At 42.3% G+C, this 15,547-nt stretch overlaps 1 protein-coding gene and 1 long non-coding RNA gene across 2 annotated transcripts in view; both read left to right on the forward strand.

The window, feature by feature from the left end:
• Window positions 1–7,282, forward strand: part of TMIGD1 (transmembrane and immunoglobulin domain containing 1) — a 10,863-nt gene extending 3,581 nt beyond the window's left edge. The window contains exons 3-6 of the mRNA XM_014548215.1: window positions 520–798; window positions 3,664–3,942; window positions 5,956–6,059; window positions 7,238–7,282. Of these exons, the coding sequence (XP_014403701.1) occupies window positions 520–798; window positions 3,664–3,942; window positions 5,956–6,059; window positions 7,238–7,282 (707 nt within the window). The remainder of the gene's footprint in view (window positions 1–519; window positions 799–3,663; window positions 3,943–5,955; window positions 6,060–7,237) is intronic.
• Window positions 7,283–7,367: 85 nt separating this feature from the next.
• Window positions 7,368–7,911, forward strand: LOC106727912. The gene is made up of 2 exons (XR_001364150.1): window positions 7,368–7,706; window positions 7,795–7,911. It is a non-coding gene; the product is annotated as an uncharacterized LOC106727912 (long non-coding RNA).
• Window positions 7,912–15,547: the final 7,636 nt, after the last annotated feature.

The raw sequence follows: 15,547 nt of genomic DNA on the forward strand, positions 1-15,547 counted from the left end.
ATACCACGTGCGGGCGCGCACGTACAGTGCGATTGAAACTTCGTGGCCCATGCGCAGAAGTTGGTATTTTGTGGAAGAGCCACACTCAAGGGGCCAAAGAGCCGCATGTGGCTCACGAGCCGCGGTTGCCAAGCCGCAGTTTGCCAACCACTGAAATAGAGTAATTCTGTACATACTGTTTTCTAATTCAATGGTTCTCAAACCTCACTACACATTAGAATCATCTGGGGCTTTAAGAAAAAATCCATGCCCAGGTTGCACTCCTATCAATTAATAAGAAAGTCTGGGGTGGGATCAAGGCATCAGCAATTTTTTAAAAATCTCCGGGTGATTCCAAGGTGCAGCAAAATTTGGTAACCATTTGCAGCTTTTCCTTGTAGTCAATAATACAGGACGGACCCTTTTCCTGGTAAAATCACACAGATCGATACGACTACCTTAATTTCATTGTTCTGATGAAACGTGTGTGGTCGTTTGGGTTGTTCACGCTGTGGTAACAGTTTCTCCCTGCACCCCCAGGCTCTGTTTTAACTGTGAATGGGAAAACCGAGAGCCACATTCTGAACACTCAGCTGGGCTCCGAAGAATCTCTGAAGTGTGCTGTTCAGAACCACACGGGGGACGAAGGACTTCTCTGGTTCCGAGAAGGGGGGGCGGTGGATTTGAAGTCCGAAAACAAAATCAATTCCAGCGCCGTCTGTGTGACTGCCATCAGTGCGGATGACGACGGAGTCACCTTCACCTGCAAGCTGCAGAGGGACCAGTCCGTGTCCGTCTCCGTGGTGCTGAACGTCCCTTGTGAGTAAAAGGAGAGACACTGCGAGCCTTCGGTGTGGTCTGCACTGCACTCAGGGGTAGCTGAAGTCTGGGTCTAAAGAGTATGTGCACTGTAACATTTGCTTGATATTGCCCAATTGTCCTACTTACGCTCCCGCAGCAAAGCACCAAGGGGCCTATTTCCCCACACCTCATGAGCACTGAGTGTGACATTTGCCAGCTTGATATAAAGTTTTATTTGAATTTCAAAAATTAAGAATGAGGGTGGCCCCAACTGGTTTGGCTCATTGGATGGAGCGTTGGCCTGCGGACCGAAGGGTCCCAGGTTCGATTCCAGTCAAGGGCACGTACCTCGGTTGCAGGCTCCTCCCTGGCCCGGGGCCCTGGTCAGGGTGCGGGCAGGAGGCAACCAATCGATGTGTTTCTCTCATATCAATATTTCTCTCTGTCTTTCCCTCTCTTCCACTCCCCCTAAAAATCAATGGAAAAATATCCTTGGGTGAGGATTAAAAAATAATAATAAATAAAAATAAAAGCAATGAGCTAGATCTCTGTGGTTCAATGTGGATATACCTCAAAAATATTCAAGTTATTGAAAGAATTCAATCTTTCATGTAAACCCTTCTCACCCTCCTAAAACAATACAATATATTTCCTATGGGTACATTATATGTAAAAAAAAATACCCTGCCCTAACCGGTTTGGCTCAGTGGATAGAGTGTCGGCCTGCGGACTGGGGGGTCCCGGGTTCGATTCCGGTCAAGGGCATGTGCCTTGGTTGCGGGCACATCCCCAGTGGGGGGTGTGCGGGAGGCAGCTGATGGATGTTTCTCTCTCATGGATGTTTCTGGCTCTCTGTCCCTCTCCCTTCCTCTCTGTAAAAAATCAATAGAATATATTTTTTAAAAAAAATACCCTACTTTTTTAAAAAAGATGCAAGGATTTATATGAAATGTATAATAATGGGTATCTCTAAGAAGTCAGGAAATTATGAGGATAGAGTCAAGGAGGACCTGAACTTTATCTGAAATGTATTATTATTATTATTATTATTATTACTTTAAATATGTTTTATTGACTTTTAGAGAGAGAAAGGAAGAGAGGGAAACATTGAACAGCTGCCTCCTGTACACACCCCACTAAGGATCGAGCCCACAACCCGGGCATGTGCCCTGATTGGGAATTGAACCAGTGACCTCCTGGTGCTTGGAATGATGCTCAACCAACTGAGCCACACTGACCAGGCATGAAATGTATTTTTTTTTAATGTATTGATTTGAGAGAGAAAGAGAAAGGATGAGAGAGAAAGAGAGAGAGAGATCTATTTGTTTGTTGTTCCACCTATTTATCATTTGCTGGTTCTTGTATGTGCCTGACTGGGGAGATCGAACCTGCAACTTTGGCATATCAGGACAACACTCTAACCAACGGAGCTACATAGTCAGAGCCTGACATGTATTAATTTTTTTTAAAAAAAGAAATACGTATAGCTGATGAGCTTATGTTAATTTTAAATAGTTAAATAAAAAGCAACAACTGATAGGACCTGTGGAACTGGTGGAACTGGATATGTTTGGCAACTATGTTCTGTATTCAAGCAGCTTCCTACATATCTGAATGCCATCGAACATCCTTGTTGGATATGGATACAGACTTCAAGCTCATTCCAAAGAGCAGCAAAATGTCATTCTTCTGAGAGTTATTAATAGCACAGCCTTCTCCGGGTCTAATTATTCAGTGTGCAGATTATACAAGCTCCTTCCTCCCTCCTTCTCCGCCTTGACGTCTTTCCTACAGCCCACTTCTCAGGCATTTTATTACTCTTTTGCACCCTGGCCAGAAACTGCAAAGGGCGTGAAGAGGGGAGAGTCAGTCCAGCCATTTCTCCTCCTAAAAGTTGGAAAGGCCTGGTGGGGAGGAGGGTCGGATTATTTGGTGACGATAAATGTGTCCGGCTATCGATGGGTCTGTAACTGCCCTCCTCATGGAGGAAGTAAGGAGTTGCTCGCACGGAGGAATGAAAGGGAGTTAGGAAGCCACGCTCATTGTCCATAGACGCCGGAGTTGCCAGGACTGGAACAGCTCTGGGAGGAGGACGTCATTTCTAGAGGACTGTTGAGGAAATGCAAACACGCATTGGTAAATGTGTGGTTAGAGCAAATGTGAAAGTGGAGGTTGTGAGGAGTGCTCAAAACCACCATCCAGTAATGATAGTGCTAACCAGCACGGTGATAAATTCTTTACAGGCATTATCTCACTTAATCTTCCACAGCAATGCATAAGGTAGCTATGATCCCATTTTTTAGATAAGGAAACTGAGCGGTTACTTAGCAGTTAAGTAACTTTCCCAAGGTCACAGTAAGTGATGTAGTTGGAATGAGAGCCCACTGCAATGCCTGCTTTCTTAACATTATACTGTTTTATCCACCACTAGCACAGATTGGTTAGTGTTACAAATTGGTACAGATTCATTATTATATACTCGAGGCCCAGTGCATGAATTCGTGCACAGGTGGGGTCTGGCCAGCCCACCCTGATCGGGGTGGGGTTACCTATGGGGGAAGGGGCCGGAGGCAGTTGGCCAGCCAGCCCTGCCCCCTGACCAAATTCCCAGTGGAACTCCCAGGTTAGCCTTTGATTATATAGGATATTTGCTTCCTGGTTTGTCTTCTCCATCACATTAAAAGTTCTATTAAGTTTGGAAATGGATGCATGTAATTTACCATTGTACCCGTGGTTCCTAGCCCAGTGCTTGGCATACAGTAGTCACTCAGTAAATTTTTGTCAAATGAATGAATGACTAGATGAGACAGACTGAAGATCTTGAACACTGACAGTAAACTATGGTTTATCTGCTAATTAAACCTCAATGCTTGTGTCTTGCAGTTCCTCCGCTCCTCAGTGGAAACGACTACCAAACAGTTGAGGAAGGCAGTGCTGTGAAGCTGGTTTGCAATGTGAAATCCAACCCCCAGGCTCAAATGATGTGGTACAGAAACAGCAGCATCCTGACCTTAGAGAAAAACCATCACCAAGTCCAACAGACAAGTGAGTCTCTTCAGCTGTCAATCACCAAAGTCAAGAAATCTGACAATGGAACCTACAGCTGTTTTGCATATTCACCTCTGGAAACAAAGACAAAGGACTTTCACCTCTTTGTCAAAGGTAACTCTCTTTTTAAATAATATACAGCAGAGTGCATAATAGATGCACAGAGTACAGAATAGATGCTCAGTAAATATTTTTCATGCCCAGCTGGCGTGGTTCAGTGGTTGAGCGTCAACCTATGAACCAGGAGGTCACAGTTTGATTCCCGGTCAAGGGCACATGCCCGGGTTGCAGGCTCAATCCCCAGTGTGGGGCATACAAGAGGCAGCCGATCAATGATTCTCTCTCATCATTGATGTTTCTATCTCTCTTTCCTTCTCTCTTCCTCTCTGAAATCAATAAAAATATATTTTAAAATGTATTTTTCATGACAACAAATGATGATGACAATTATGATTAGCAGCGAGGATTTTCTTTGGTGAATTATCCCATTCAAGGAGTTTCCCACGAAGAACTCTCATCCTTCCTTTTAGGGAAATGATGCCCATTCCTTAAAGGACACTGCTTTTTGAGCAAAGGTCCTTTTCTAGAACTATCTGGGGGAAGATGATTCTGGTAGGCTTTTAGGGGGGAGTATTTCCATGAACTCTCCTGGGCAACAAGGTTTGTAAAATCTGGACTTTTGAGTTCACAGCCTAGTGACAAACAGAAGTCAGAAACACATAGTGAAGAAAGATGCTGACTTGATAAGAAAACGGATCTCTAAAACCACTCCTAACTCTGAAAATGTAACATGTAGGCTAATCAGAAGAGGGAGTAGGGGGCTCTAGGGGTGGGGGTGAGTTCCTTCTTGGTTTCCTGCTTCATTTACCCAGGTTTATCACCTCTGCAATATAGGGATAAATGAAGCTCCAACTAATTGACCCTCCTCATATTTCTTGTTCATACAAAAAGAGAAAAGCGAGATCCTGGTGTAGCAGATGCCGAAAATGCTCATGCGCACATTTCCTGGTCTGGGGCCAGGAAGCTAGAAGCAGCCAAACAAGCCGAGGCGCGTATATCTTGTTAGAACATTATTTATTCACTTTGCCATTCGCCCACTCATTGCCTTCCTTGCCAGTTCCCAGGAAGCCAACTGAACCCCGGCCAGGAGTGTAGGACTGATGGGAGCATAGGTCTTCTTATTTCCTCCCCGTGGTGGGTCTAGGGCACCAACGGAAAGGCTGGTGGGGAGGAAGAGCTGCTGCGGCCAATCACTGTGGTTGCTGGCCCAGTTCAGTCATTTGTCATGCAGAACAGTGACAGTAAGCCCAGGGGCTACTTGCTTTAAAAACCAACCCCACAAAGAAGCTAAGAATCAGTGGAAGGGGCACCAGATTGAAGTCTGTGGCTATTCACTGCCCCCCACCCTCCCCCCCACACACAAAAGCATGGTTGGTGGGAGCCTCAGGCCATACCATTCCGACTGGCTGTCAGGCCCACAGGCAGACACTGGGGGGTTATATGTCCCTCTCGGTTAGGAAGGAATCATAATTGTTCCATGTCACATAAAAGATATACAACTTGTGTGACAAGCAGGATGCCAGTTTGACAACCTGGCTTTCAGGTGGGCAGGATTTGTTTGAGGTGGAGCTCTTCCAAACCAACTTGTTTTTCTTATTTCTTCCTGCTTTACGACTTCCCTGGTTGTTGGCTGCCTTGGCAGCGTAAGCACTCTGCTGCCGGTGGTCAGGCTATACGCCAAGTTTGCCATGAGCCTCTCTCAGCTGCAGGGCTCAGTGGGGTAGTTTCAATGAGGCCATGCAAAGCTGCAAATGACATCACGGATCTTTTTTCTTGAGCACAGGGTGTTAGCCCACGTGTTGGAATTGTTTTACCCTATGAACATGGGAGGAAAATGCCATTACTACGTCTGTGATTTGGGACATGTAAACTAACCTCTCGAAGCCCCCGGTTCCTCGCCTGTAAAATGGGGATAAAATACCTACTTTTAGGGATTGTTGGGAGGATTTAAGTAAGAGGATGGTATTCGTTAAAGCGCAAAGCATCATGGCTGGCACATATTAGAAGTACATAAGTTAGAAGCATGTAAATGTTAGTTCTCGTTCTCTGTGTTTGCATTTCCAACAGATAGAGGTTCGAGTGTACCAATAGAACCCATTATTGCTGCAATGGTTGTGGTCTTTTTGACGTTGTGCTTCGGACTGATTGCTAGAAGACAAAGGATAATGAAGGTATCTAAGTATTCTAGGCTATTTAGGTAAAACATCATCTAAATAAAAGCCAAGAACCAGCTGTATAAGTGACTAGAGTTAGGAACCATACTTGGACAATCTGGTCTCTCCACCATATAATCTAAAATGGAAGTTGCTTAAGGGAATAAACATCTTTCATAAACTACTAGAAGGTCAGCGCGTGAAATCACGTGAGACCCAGACTCGCCGTGCCACAAGACCCATCAATGCACCTCCTGGTGACCGGTCATTTGGTCATTACGGCTTTATGGCGTTACGATCACTGGCTTTTGATTTTTCTTCCTTTTAAATTTCCTTTTATTGTGGCGATGGCACCTCTGGTAGAGTACAGATTTACAAAGTATAGAAGTGCATATGGACAAGACCTGAATGAAAATGGCTATGGTGTTCAGGGTAGAGGAATTAGGGCTGATTTTTCTTCCTCTTAAATTTCCTTTTATTGTGGCGATGGCACCTCTGGTACAATAAATAAATGTAGAGAGAAGCATCTGCTCAAGTGTCAGGGATCTGCATGAAACGGGTGACACTTGCTGCTCACCTTTTGAGTTAGGCCACGTGCCCCAGCTGTGGTGGGCTGGAGTTTGAATTGTTGAATGGTTAACCTTGTTGGTTAGCATGATGCAGAGTATGTGGGTGCATGGGTGAGGGCCAGGCATTTGACTCCACCAGTTAACCCAGTGCCCAAGGGAGGCAAATATGGCAGAAAGCCTCTGAAGAAAGGCGAGCGTGGCCTAGGCCGAGTTCATTATCCAGCAAAAGCCATTCTTCTTGAAACATATGGTAACTGGCTTTTATTCGGGGCAACAATGTCTCCCAAGTAGAAATTCACCGAACCCCTGCTCCCCAATCCAGAGCAAATTTTTCCTACAAAAAATACTCAATTACGTACAAATCCTGGAAACATTTTGAATTAAGAAGTTCATCTTCTCTAGATGTAATAAAAGTAATCAATGTAGCCAGAGAAATAAGACCTGGACCAGTGCAGGGGTGGCTGTATATTCTAGGCATGTCTGTACTGGTGTGTATTTTTTAGGTAGGAGATTATCAGACACATTCGGGTTTCCTGTCCCTTGAGCCAGCTTGATGCATTCAAAATATTGATTAATGGGCCTTTAAAAAGCCAGAAAACTCATTGCCCCTGTTGTGTTTGCCTTTAGTGCTGCATAAAGGGTGAAGATCCTCAAAGAGAAACAGCTCTGTAAGTACTGTGGGCTGGGTCTGCCATAAGCGGCTGTAAGCGGTGTTGTGCATCACAAAGCCCATCCCGGGCAAACTCCTCCTGAGATGGGAGGTGCTGGAAGGTGAAGGGGTTCAGAGGAGAACAGAGGGTGGAGGAGAATCTGCCTCCTCTTTAGAGGAAGACGGGCGAGGCCGTTTGGGAGGTTGCCTGGAACTGAGAGTATCTTTGGTCTTAAGCCTACTCTCTCTTTAAACAACTTTGCGCTAATGCTTGTGCAACTGCATTTTTATTGCCCTGCAATGTAAATGAGTGAGAGGGCCTACCCTAGGGGAAGCCACCTGGTGTGTTCTCCTCACAGCAGTCAGGAGCCACATTCCTCATCCTAAATCCTGCCTTCTCTTTGGAACTTCCTTTGATCTGTTGGTTCCAGATATGTAAAGTGGGCAGTGGGCATTCTTTCCAAGAGTATGAATTTAATTTTGATTTTTTTATTGTTATGGTCGTCATTAAAATTAATTTCTTGGCTCATTTCAGATGAGAAAGCTGAGGTGCCATCTCATACCGCAAGAATTGTGCATCTGGATCGCCTTGATTTATGTAGCCCCGTCTGTATTTATTGCTATTATTAAATTCACTCCTGTCAAATTGTCAGAGGTTATGAAGACGTGTTTCATTAAGCACTTAACAGTAGTTTTTATGACTAATTTGATCTACTTGCGGAACATTTTTATGGAGAAAGCTGTTCAGAAGGAAAAGTAAGATTTTTGTTAAGTCTTCCCCTTGAAGGGCGTGTTCATTGAAATTTGTTCTGAAAAGGAAGGTAACTATGTACCATTTAGAGTATATTTTCCTAGAGAGGAGAGTAGCAGCTGTTTGGGTTTTACAAATCAGTACACCACCGCCCAAAATAATTGTGGGGCAACTTAGAGTGATCCGTTGTTTTAAGTTGCCAAGGAAGCCTGTAAAAAATACCGATTATCATCTGCTTTCACTGTCGTTATATAAAAGAAATGTTTTGGGGCTGAAAAGGGAAGGATATAAAATCAGAATATAAAATACTCTTTTAAATGGAAGAAATTATGAAAAGCTCAGCACATTTTTCTCTCTCTTCATGATTGACACAGGCCCAAACCTTTTGAACTATATACAGTGATGACGATGAGAACAGTAGGGGACGGGGGCTGGCCAGCATGTTTGTTTACAAGTACCGTTTGCTTCTTTTTGCAACATCCTCTGCATAGTTCTAGCTACATCATGTATGAGTGGGCCTGTGCTTTTCTCACATACCTCAGTTTTAAATTGTAGCTCTTTTGTAAGTTATCGCTTTCTCTGCTTCCATCCTGTCTTCATTTTCCCCCCATAAGAGTCTCTGCTTCGCTTTGCCACACAACTGGGGTGGGTTAGGGGGAGAGGCGGCCCTGGCCAGAACCACCTTGGATGTCTCTGCTTTGCTCCCCATCCCCCACCCTGTATCTTAGAAAAAAACATTTTTTTTTTTTGTCTAATATTGCAGTAGCTAAATGTGTCAGAGAGAGAGGAGGAGGTCGGGGTGAAAAGCTGCTATCTGACAGATGTTCAAAGCCCCTATTGACGTAGAAGCAAAAAGAAGAAATAAGCAGAATAGATGGAACCTCAACGGACTTGTTTCTAAGAGGAACAGACATATATCCTCCTGGTAAGCTTCTCTTTGCGTCCTTTGAAACTTCAGCGTGGAATGGAGAGTGGGGAAGCCTTCAGACCCTGCCTCTCATTCAGGATTTCTCAAACTAGAACTTGGAAAGCCCCGTTAAAATGCTGTAAGGACAAGGTAGGAGGATTGTGAAAATCTGAATGTGTAGGTAATTAAGTAGAAGGCTAGAGACGATAAAGAAAAACAAAACAGATTCAGGCAATGGTGGGTTGGGATCTTTTAAAGTGGAAGAGGAAACAGAACACTTATGCATCTAATTGGACTTGGAATCAGGAGACCTGAGTTCTAGTCTTAACTGTGTTACGTGGAGCACGTCCTTTGTCCTTTCTTGGGCCTTTGGAAAAGGAAAAGATTGGATTAGGGGGAGGATTAGGATTAATTTTCATGTTACCTTGAAAATTCTCAAAAGATTTCCACATCGTTTAGTTAAATGCTGAAAGGAGTTGGCAAGAAATGCTGAAGACATAATACCTTTGCCCCACCTAGTAGATTATGAATCAGCTTTGTCCTGGGACATGTAACCATCCTGGAGAATTACAGGTCATCAGTAAAAAGATTCCCCACCCTTATAAAGCACAGTGACCTTGTACATTTGCACAGAAAGGAATGTTAACTAGCTTTAACAGAGCACAACAATATCATAAATGGTCATTGCATTGCATTTTACCTGACAGTTTTGAAAAAATGAAGCCTGTATTAAAAATGATATCTACTATTTACAATTAGAAGTTAGAATAGAGCCTGACTTGGACATGAAATTCAAAAGAAGCTGCCATAATCTGTCACCAAATGTCTTCTCTATCTACCATGAGGTACCTGAAATTCTAACATTCATTCTTCTAGTTTTGACCCTTAGGATTATAAATATCAGTGGAGAAGGAACAGACAAAGCCAGTTCCTCCCTTCCCAACCTTTCTATCAATAAGAACACATTTCATACTATTTTTCTCCTCCTGGGCCCCATTTTTTGAAAGAACTGGTCTATCAAGCAAACTTTATTTATTAAATAATAGTAATCTGTTTTCTAACTTTTTTTTTTAAATCCTCACCCAAGGATATTTTTTCCATTGATCTTCAGAGAGAGAGAGAATGGAAGAGAGAGAGGAAGGAGAGAGAGAAAAAGAGAGAGAGAGAGAGAGAGACATTGACTGGTTGCCTCCTACACATGCTCTGATCAGGCCCGGGATCAAACCTGCAACCGAGGCACATGTCCATGATTGGGAATCAAACCCGAAACCCTGATCCACAGTCCAACACTCTAACCACTGAGAAAAACTGACCAGATCTGTTTTCCCAATTTTTACCAGTAAAATATGTATCAATGATATCTACTTGCCTCTCTGAATTTCTTTCATGACATCACCATTACCCAGGTGATGTAAATCCACCTAAAAGCAAAGAAATCTGCTACCTTAGTTAACCTGTGCAGGCTTTTAGAGGTTAATAATATAATCGTTGACATTGGGCTTTTTGAATCATTGAAAACAGCTTACAAACTTCTTTCCTCACCAACTTTACCTTTGTCATCACCATCATCATGATTACTTTCCTGAACCTATTGGCCAGGGGTCAACCTGGTGTTGATTTGGTCTTTTATCGTCTCTTGGATATTTTTGTGACACAGCTCTGGTAGTTTTCACTTATAGTCTCCGCTCCCCCAAGACTCAGGCATGATCGCAAGGAACGAAGTCAGAAGACAGCCAGTTATTCTGTGCTGAGGACTTTAACTACAATTTGATCTTGTAAACAACCCTATGAGGTAGTCTTGACTGTCCCAACTTTGGCGAAGAGAATACTTGGTCTCAGAATGCTTAACTAATTAATGGAGAGTGACTAAACTGGGATTCACACCAGGCTAATCCAAAGCCTGAGGGCTGGAGTAGGTGAGAAGATATCACAGAAGGGGCAAAAGTTGAATAATAAAGACAAGTTTCCCCTCTCTCATAATTTGCCCAGAGTGATGTCAGCACTAATCCTACTTCTAGTGACCTGCAGAGATTTGTTTTATGCTGGGGTCCAACTCCAGCAGGTCCAGGGGTCCCCAAAGGTGTGGACGGAGTCGGCAAAGAAGGAATGACACGGAGACAGCGTTCAGTTGATCAGCAGCCTAGCCAGGATCTCTAGCCAGGATCTCCAGTCAAGTTCTGTGTTTTATTGTCTGGTTACATCTGTATTTATACCAGTTGATTTTAATCCTATCAATTTCTATTCCAAAGGTTAGGGCGTTTCTTATCTCCATTCCCGGGAGTAAAGATTATGTAGCTTAAGCGTGATTGTCCGTAGTTAAAATGATTAACTCCCCGCCTGGCACTTAGTTAAGGGGTTTTATTCCCTCCCTAACTTCAGGGAAAAATCCCTACCTGGGGAAACAACCTTTCTCGGAGAGGTGACCTTGGTTAAAACACATAGCGCTAAGAAGGGGAGCAAACATATTAAGAACAGTATGCCATATATGCCAGGTCCCTTGAAACATATGCTGTGCAGATGTTTCTTCCCTGCAGTGACTGTGTCAAGCAGCAAGGATGGACCAGCTTCCGGCAGTTTTAGTAAGTAAAGAGGAATTTTAAATAATCCTAGTTGAAGAGCGTTTTGAAATGTTACAACACTCCTTGAGCTAATTTGAAATACCTGAAGTGTTGAAGAATTAAGAGCTGAGAATTACTGCCCTAAATATTTCCTTGTCCTTCTGCTGATAATAATCAACAAAGGGATTGCGTAGATAATTTCTTCTTGTTGCAACAACCTTACAAGGTAGGTGTTGGAACCCCATTTCATAGATGACGAAATTGAGGAGGAGAGAAACAGAAGAACTTGCTCAAACTCACACAACTACTATGAGGGGCAAGTGGAATTCAAACCCAGGACAGCCTTACCCTATTGTCTATGTTCCTTCCTCTACTGACTGTCCTGGGGCGAGGGAAAGGGGATAAAAGTACTGGAATGTGATTGAGAGCATCTTACTGCTTTAGAGGTTTGGGGGCTGTGGCAGAGATGTTTATCATTCACTGAATATCCGTGTGCTCTTCACGTTTCCCGTCTCCTACAGTCCACGTGACTAGTTCTAGTCAAGGGGCTATGGACAGAACGAATGGTGTCACTCTGGGCAAAGCAAAGCAAAATGGGTGCATGTTCTTTAGGTGTTTTCTTCCCCTGACAGGGCAACAATGGAGAGATACTGGAGCAGGACAGAGCTACCTGCTCACATGAAAGTATAAGCCACTAGATTTTAGGGTTAACCTGCTACTGAAACATAAGTTAGCCTATCCTGACTAATGCATGTATTTTCATTATAATAAAAATTCAGGAGAAAATTTCATCTAGTTTAATGAAAGAATGCTTAATTTCAGGGGCAAGTTTAAAATAACCTCAGGGACCCTGAGTCATATAAAATGCTGAATAACCTGCAATAAAATTATGTTTTCCCCTTTGGATACACGTATCTATTGATAACATATCTTTTAAAAGTAGGGCCTCGTAGTGCAAGCCAGAAAAATTAATTTGTCTCATTTTATTAAAAAATTATACTTAATTTGCCTGGCTGGTGTGGCTCAGTGGTTGAACATCGAACTATAAACCAGGAGGTCACGGTTCGATTCCTGGTCAGCACACATGCCCAGATTGAGGGCTTGATCCCCAGTGGGGGGCATGCAGGAGGAGGCAGCTGATCAATGATTCTCTGTCACCATTGATGTTTCTATCTCTCCCTCTCCCTTCTTCTCTAAAATCAATAAAAAATTTTTAAATTATACTTAATCTCATGCCAGTGACTATAGAAAACAAAATCTATATATTAATCACAAATACCTTAACACTCATGTAATCTTTTCTCAAGAGCCTATCTCTGCAATATCAAAGTTGTTACATAACAAACAACTTACATCATGGGTAGTTTCCATTTACCTAGTACTGGAAAATCTGGAGGATACTACTGAGAATTCCCCAAAACCCGACTTTTCAGAGAATTGTGTAGATATTAAGAAAATAATTGGAGACCTGGTGTTCCTCCCGGTAGATTCCTACAGTGAAGTGTGGCTGCAGAAACTAATGAATTATTTGTCTTTATTTCTGTGGAGGCTCTTATAGCAACAATAGTGTCAGCTTCTATTTAAATAGTTATGAACAACAATATCTTACATTCTGATGTTACCTTATAGTTTATGAAACATTTTACACATATCGTGTTTGATCTTCACAGACATTTTGTGAAATACGTAGTGCTGTCATTTAGGATTTGCAACTGGAGATACTAAAGTCCAAGATCACACAGCTAGTAAGATGAGTCACTCCTCTCATCACCCTGCCTTTTGGCTCTACGTAAGTACTACAACTGCTCTCAGATTTGTGCAAGACAGTCATTCAGCACTTTTTCCTTATGGGTGATCACCATATGCCAGAAAGAATGGAGACCAAAGATGATAAATTAAACTAAGCACACACAACTGTTAGGAATTGTCAAAATGAAGTTCTCCGAGTTACCTGAAGAATAGTGACATCACATAACAATAGTTATGCTCCTATAAGCACTTACATTGCACTGTCCTAAACACTTGAAATATATTATAACTCAATCCTCATAACAATCACAAAACAAGGGTTCATTTTTATTATCTCCATTTTACCAGAGAAGAAAACTGAAGCACAGAATTTAAATCATGTGTCCTGAGTCACACAGCTCGTTAGTGGCTGAACCAGGATTTAGACCAAGACAGTATGGCTCCTGGGTCCTTGACCTCTAGGCAAATTGCCCCTCACATTAATAACTAACTTATATAATACATCCCATATGACAGGAACAAACATATAGACTCACTTAATCAGTGATATATTTAACATTTGAATTCAAACGGAAAGTAGATACAGAAAGATAGGGAGGAAAGGGAGAATGGGTTAAAAAGGGATGGCGGGTGGGGGGGAGGGAGAGAGAGAAAGAGAGAGGGAGAGAGAGAGAGAGAGAACGAACAACTTAGAAGTGCCTGCGGATTAGTGATGTTGAGCAAATTTTCACACATCTATCGGCCATCTGTATGTCTTATTTTGACAAGTGTCTATTTAGGTATACTGCCCACTTTTTAATTGGGTTGTTTTTCTGGTGTTATCTGAGCTCTTTATAAAGTTTGGATAATAGCCCCTTATCAGATCTATCATTGGCAAGTACCTTCTCCCATTCAGTAGGTTGTCTTTTCATTTTGTTGATGGTTTCCTTTGCTGCACAAAAACTTTTTTAGTTTGATGTAGTCCCATTTGTTTATTTTTCTTTTGTTTCCTTTACCTGAGGAGTTACATCCGAAAAAATATTTCTAAGAGAAATGTCAGACATTTTACTGCCTATGTTTTCTTCTAGCATTTTTATGGTTTCGAGTCTTACATTTAAGTCTTTAGTCCATTTTGGGTTTATTCTTATGGTGTAAGAAGGTGATCTAGTTTCATTTTTTGTATATAATTTCATTCATATGTGGAATCTAAAGAACACAATAAACAAACAAATTAGAAACAGACTCACAGAAACAGAACAGACTGACAGTTGTCAGAGGGAAGGGGGACTGGTGGGCTGGGTGAAAAACGTTAAGGGGTTAAAAAGTACAAAATTTTGCCTGACTTTGGAACCTAATCCTTGAGTAGGCCACAACCCACTTATATCATTGAACATGATCGGTGCTGAAGGGAGTAGCTGGAGTTGTAGTTTGTAACGCAACTCTGCTGTGTATAGTCAACACTGCTCATGAAAAAGAGGTTAGCTACCAGGCAGGTGTACATGAAGCTACCGGATGTACGAACAGTTGGTTTGAAAAACGGGCCTCACATTCTGGCTTGGCCACTAACGAGCTGCCCACCACAAGGATATCACACAATCTTTCAGAGACTCCAACCTGAGGCACTAGTCCAGAAGATAATCTCTAAGATCCCGTGAGCCCTCATATTATATGATTGCTATTGAAATAACTTTAACGATAATGAGACAACTCTCAGGAGCCCTTCCTACCTCCCTGTGTGTCATTTGCAAACTGTACGTTCGTTCCTTCTGCAACAGATTCTCGCCCCAAACAGGTCACGTTTTCACTTCAGTTGTCATTTGTAGGTTTTATAAAGCAGCTCAAGGGCATCATTTAAAACATTCCACCAAAAAGGATATAAACTTTATTATCAAGGAAGAATCATAGCCTTGGATTCCTGAATTTTATAGTTATAGTACTCATAAAAGTGTTTAATAGCAAACTTGGCTCATTTGGAAATGACCAGTCGGAAGGACTTTGCTCCAATTTGAGATGTGGATTAGATTTGTTTTTAAGAAAATATTTAATGTGTTATTAACAAGATTCTGCTAAAGATTTCTACACAGACTCTTTTGATCATTCTAAATGTAGGCTTAATGCATTTTATGATTCCAAAATGCTATTCATCATCTAATTAAGACTTCTGTTATTGATCCCTGTTTGTCACGTTGAGTGGTCATCATGATTTTCTACCTGTCAGACAATTAAAATGGGCCAATGTGAAAACTTGACAGCTGTGTATCCATGTGCCTAAGACAAGCTTCCTGATTATGTTCCATTGGTCAAAGCCTACAGTAAAAGCATCCGTAAGCCTAAACCATCCACC

This window comes from Myotis brandtii, unplaced genomic scaffold, assembly GCF_000412655.1.
Source record: "Myotis brandtii unplaced genomic scaffold, ASM41265v1 scaffold50, whole genome shotgun sequence".
Lineage (NCBI taxonomy): Eukaryota > Metazoa > Chordata > Mammalia > Chiroptera > Vespertilionidae > Myotis > Myotis brandtii.